Raw genomic sequence first — 5,194 nt, forward strand, 5'->3', positions numbered from 1 at the left:
AGACGGTTCAAAAGTTAGGTATTTTTACATTTGGATCGTCTATCGGAGATGCTCCTAGAGGTTACAGTGATTTTTTGTCAAGTGTGTTGTTGGCCTCTGTGATCCCGTGGCTCCACTATTTGGCAGCATTTCATATGGATGAGCAAGTTTGTGACAGTTTTTGACCGATTTCCGTTAATTAACTAGACAGCTCTGTTCGCCTTAATTAAAACTTTTTGACAACGTTAAAAAAACTGAATATGAGCAGCAGTCCGAGGACGGCAGGAGCCGCGCCACCGGTGTCCAACCAAACCGGCCGTCCCCCCGAACCCTATGCCTGATTGTTCACGTCGCCAACTGATACGATTGGACTGTTATGTCTTCAACAGTATAAAATTTGGACTCTTTATGAACCAATGGATGGACGCAGCGCACCTATATGAACGGTGGGGCGTAGAACCTAGATACGTCACACCTGACACAAACCTAGCTCCCCACGTCTGTTTCGTCAAACATGTGACGGGCACGCGCGGAACCATAAAAACCCACGCTCCCTCGCGCCACCACACAAATCGCTTGCTTGCCGTCGTCGCAGATCGACTGCGCCCCATCTAGCGCTACGCGAAAGCCACCCGTGACCGGGGTCAGAGAGGGGGCCATGTCTCCGCAGCCGCACTTCCTCGTGCTGACGTTCCCGCTCCAGGGCCACATCGCGCCGGCGCTCCGCCTCGCCCGGCGCCTGCTCGCCGCCGCGCCCGACGTGCTCGTCACGTTCTCCACCACTGAAGCAGCGCACCGCCGCATGTTCCCGGCGGAGGCGGGCGCGCCCGACGGCGGCGGTGGCGATGACTGCCGCCTCGAGCTCCTCCCGTTCTCGGACGGCACCGAGGCCGGGTACGTTAGGAGCAGCACCGACCCTGCCGCGTTCACCGACTACATGGCGTCCTTCCAAGCCGCGGGCGCGCGCAGCGTCGGGGAGCTCGTGGACGCGTTCGCCGAGCGCGGCCGCCCCGTGACCCGCGTCGTGTACACGATGCTCCTCCCGTGGGCCGCGGACGTGGCGCGCGACAAAGGCTTGCCGTCCGCGCTCTACTGGATCCAGCCGGCCGCCGTGCTCGCCGTCTACTACCACTACTTCCATGGCCACGCCGCCGTCGTGGCCGACCACCGCCATGACCCGTCGTTCCTCGTGCGGTTCCCGGGCCTACCGCCGCAGGCCGTGCGGGACCTCCCGTCCTTCCTCACCGAGTCCACCGATCCGTCCGACTTCTTCCACAGCGTGTACACTACCGTCCGCGACCTGTTCGACACGCTCGACAGGGAGACCCCCAGAGCCACCGTGCTCGTCAACACGTGCCAGGAACTCGAGGAGGGCGCGCTCGCCGCGGTGGGAGCGTACGACGCGCTGCCGATCGGCCCGGTGCTCCCGTCCGGCGACGAGGCCGGCCTCTTCAAGCAGGACGGCGTCAAGTACATGGAGTGGCTCGACGCCAAACCGGCCGATTCCGTGGTGTACGTCGCGTTCGGGAGCCTGGCGAGGATGGAGAGGGAGCAGCTCGACGAACTGCTCCTCGGACTCGAGGAGACCGGGAGGCCGTACCTGTGCGTCGTCCGGAAGGACATCAAGGCGGAGCTCGCGGATGGCGAGGCGTCGGAGACGGAGATGGACGCGCCACTCAAGAACGGCATGGTGGTGGAGTGGTGCGACCAGGTGCGTGTGCTGTCGCACGCGGCGGTGGGTTGCTTCGTGACGCACTGCGGGTGGAACTCCGTGATGGAGAGCGTGGCGTGCGGCGTGCCGATGGTGTGCGTGCCAAAGATGTCGGACCAGCGGATGAACGCGTGGCTCGTCGAGTGCGAGTGGCGCGTCGGAGCGCGCGCGGAGGTGGGTGGCGACGGCGTGCTTCGCGCGGCCGAGGTGAGGCGGCGTGTAGAGGAGGTGATGCGGGAGGGCGAGGCCGCGGGGGGCGCACGGCGTGCGGCGTCAGAGTGGAAGGCGGCGGTCGTAGAGGCTCTGGGGAAAGGTGGCTCGTCGGATCGTAATCTAAGGGTATTCCTCGAGGGCATCAGTAGTGGTGTCTCCTTGTGACAGCAGCGTCTCACACCAGCTTCTAGGAGAAATGCGACACGCGACTAGGGCTGCAACAAAGCTCGAGACTCGTATTTTGACTCGTTCGAAAAGAAATTAGTGGAGTATGAGCACTTCATGTAACTCAATTGAGAAACAATATAACTCGATCGAGAAACGAGCTGATTGAGCCGACACTGGCTCGCTCGATAGCTCGATATCATATAATTCTATTAAATAGTTTTGATATATACTTCCTCCGTTCCTTTATGTAAGGCGTATTATTTTTGACACGGTGATCAAGGCACAGAATTTAGATAATTAAGGACAAAAATACCCTTGACAAATCGTTGGTTAGTGGCAAGTAAATCGGTTAGTCCAAAAAAGAAAGAGATGGATGCAATCGACACAGATACTTTTCTTCTTTTGCCACAAGAAGAGATACATGCAATTTGTAAAAAGATATTTTCCTTTTTTCTAGATGGCTAAGAACCGAACTAGGAGGAATTAGAACAAATGCACATTGTGAAATTTTATCAAAAAAACAAATACACCTCATATAAAGGAACAGATGGAGTATTATAAAATAATAAGATAATTTAGTACCATATATGTTGTGTACCATTTTTCTCCAGTTTACCTACTAGTAAACATGAAAGCCTAATTAAGGGTGGAGAAAATTTAGCCTTAATATGATATGTGGTAGTTATTTTGGCCAAAGTTTAAGAGCAGTCGTACCTTCATTTTCTTCCTTTGCTAGTTCATTCATAATTTCTTGTTATTAATTACAAGCCTTCAGTTGAGAGAACGTAAGTAAAATTTATAATGGTTTTTTTTTTCGAAAAAACTTCTGATCTATTCATCTTCAAGCATGGCAATACAACGAGCACCAGAAATAATAAAAATTACATCCAGATCCGTAGACAACAACCTAGCGACGATTACAAGCACTAAAGCGAGCCGAAAGAGCGCCGTCATCATCGCTCGTCCCACGACAGAGCTGGAAAAAACTTGTTGTAGTAGAGAGTCGGGAAGTCGTCGTGCTAAGGCTTTCTTGTGTTGTGTTGTGGCCTACCTTGTTCCAAAAATTGCATTAGATTATTGAGAAAACCATTTTTATTTAGCTCAAAACTAGCTCGAGATCGATTTGAGATCGTTACAAGCGAGCACGAGCCGCTCGGTCTTGAGCTTCGTTCATTTTGAACTCGCTCAAATTGTAGTATAAGTTAAGTTGAGACTAGTCTAAACCGCCCGAACTCGACTCATTTGCAGCCCTAGACGCGACAACACCAAGACTATCAAAGGCGGAGCAAGCTTTAAGATTCTTAACCCACGTTCTATTTCTAGGTTGTCTGGGGCGTGTTTGGTTGTCTGCATAAGGCCCAACCAGGCCTGCGCGGGATGAAAGCGCGTTGTTTGGTTGCGTGGGCTGCATCTAAATCTCGGGCCGCATGAAACTTAAAGCAGTCTCGGGCCTGGCCCGCGAGCTACTTTTGAATTGGCAGTTTCTCAGCAGTCAGGCTCGGCGCGACCACACATGGTTCTTGGCTACACGCCTCGGGGAGCACGGCAGACCGGCAGGACGTCTCAATAACTCCTCTCTCTCTCTCTCTCTCTCTCTCTCTCTCTCTCTCTCTCTCTCTCTCATGTCACCGCCCACGCTCCATTCACACCACTCTCCTCACCGTCCGTTTCTCTCCTCTCCTCTGATGGCTCACCCGCCGTCGCGTCGTCCCCTCACCGCCATCGAGGCCAGCGGGAACCGCATCCACGAGAGGTGGATTGCCGGATTCGCGAACTCCGGCGTTGACTTGAGGACGGTCCTCCGCGCACCGTCACCCATCTGCACCAGGCCACCTCGCCCGACCAATGCGGTGCCGGCCACTCCGGCTCCACCGCCATATCCGGACCTCATGGTCATGGGTTCGATGGCGGCCCCGGAGGGGGCGGCGACCGTGCCGCTACTCGGAACCACTTTGGGTGGGAGGGGGTTACCCCCATCTGAGGGTTTTCTTCGGGCAGCACGTCAGGGCCATGGATGACGGCGCCTGCTTCCTCGACCTCCCGCATGTCCACTAGCACCGGGGCAATGTCGATGGTAGCCGACATTGTCGGCTCCTCCTCCTCCTCTTCCCTCTTGGCATGCCATCTCCTCCCCGTCGGGGTTTTCTCCCTGGCCGGCGTATGCTCCAACTCGACCCCCTCCGGTAAGGTACTATTTCCCCCTCTACTCGTACATATAGATTAGGGTTTTCTGTTTTAGGCATGATAAGGAATCGATTGGATTCGAGTCGAATCCAATCCAATCCAATTAGTTCATTCTTGGCTACTATTGTTCATGTTCATGTTATTCGTAGGAGGGCAGATTGGTTCTTGTTCATGTTGTTGATAGGAGGGTTAATTGGTTCTTGTACATAAGTGGTTACATCATAGTTCATAGGCGGGGTATATTGGACTTGTTGTTCATAGGTAGGTTTTGTGTTTGATGTTGAAGCTACATTGGTGCTTGCTTAGGCATGGTTTGTTGCTTTATTTCATTATGTGCATGGCGTTCATGGTAGGTAGGACGCATGCTCATACACGTTGTAGGACCATTGTGTTTCCTCGTATAGTTACTAGTACCAATGTAGCATGCTGCCAAATGTGGAAGTGGTCACAACTTGCACTGCTAGTTTTAGATCATGGCCATGATGTTCACTGATCAGTGGCTGTTGCCCATGAGCAAGAGCCACTCATCAGTGATACTTGCTCTTCGGCAAGTGCCACTCATCATGTTTTGGAAACTGCACTAATCAGTGGTTGCTGCACATGAGCAAGTGCCACTCATCAGTGACACTTGCTCTTCGGCAAGTGCCACTGATTATTGTCTGAACCCAACCAGGCAGTTACTAACCCATGTCATCTTACCTGACAAGGTGATGAAGACAGAGTGGGGCAGGGCCGGTCGAGGAGCTCAGGTCGTGGTCGGTGCCGAGGCGCCGTGGAATTCATCCCCACGAACCACTGACTCAAGAGGGTGGACTTGCCTGGCAGGGCCGCCTTCATGAGCCAGCTGTGTTCAAGGGGACGATCTCTAAGGACCGGCCACGAGGAGGGGTCCTGAGAGCCACTGCGTTTCTACTGCCAGATCAAGGACAAGGAGGATCT

General features: G+C 54.0%; 1 protein-coding gene across 1 annotated transcript; it reads left to right on the top strand.

Annotated features, from left to right (window-relative positions):
• The first annotated feature begins 562 nt into the window (after positions 1 to 562).
• On the top strand, positions 563 to 2,300 carry LOC119335223 (crocetin glucosyltransferase, chloroplastic-like). Its single transcript, XM_037607380.1, has one exon. It carries the CDS (start codon positions 638 to 640, stop codon positions 2,066 to 2,068), a length of 1,431 nt encoding a protein of 476 aa, XP_037463277.1. The 5' UTR covers positions 563 to 637; the 3' UTR covers positions 2,069 to 2,300.
• Positions 2,301 to 5,194: the final 2,894 nt, after the last annotated feature.

This window comes from Triticum dicoccoides, chromosome 7B, assembly GCF_002162155.2.
Source record: "Triticum dicoccoides isolate Atlit2015 ecotype Zavitan chromosome 7B, WEW_v2.0, whole genome shotgun sequence".
Taxonomy (NCBI): Eukaryota; Viridiplantae; Streptophyta; class Magnoliopsida; order Poales; family Poaceae; genus Triticum; species Triticum dicoccoides.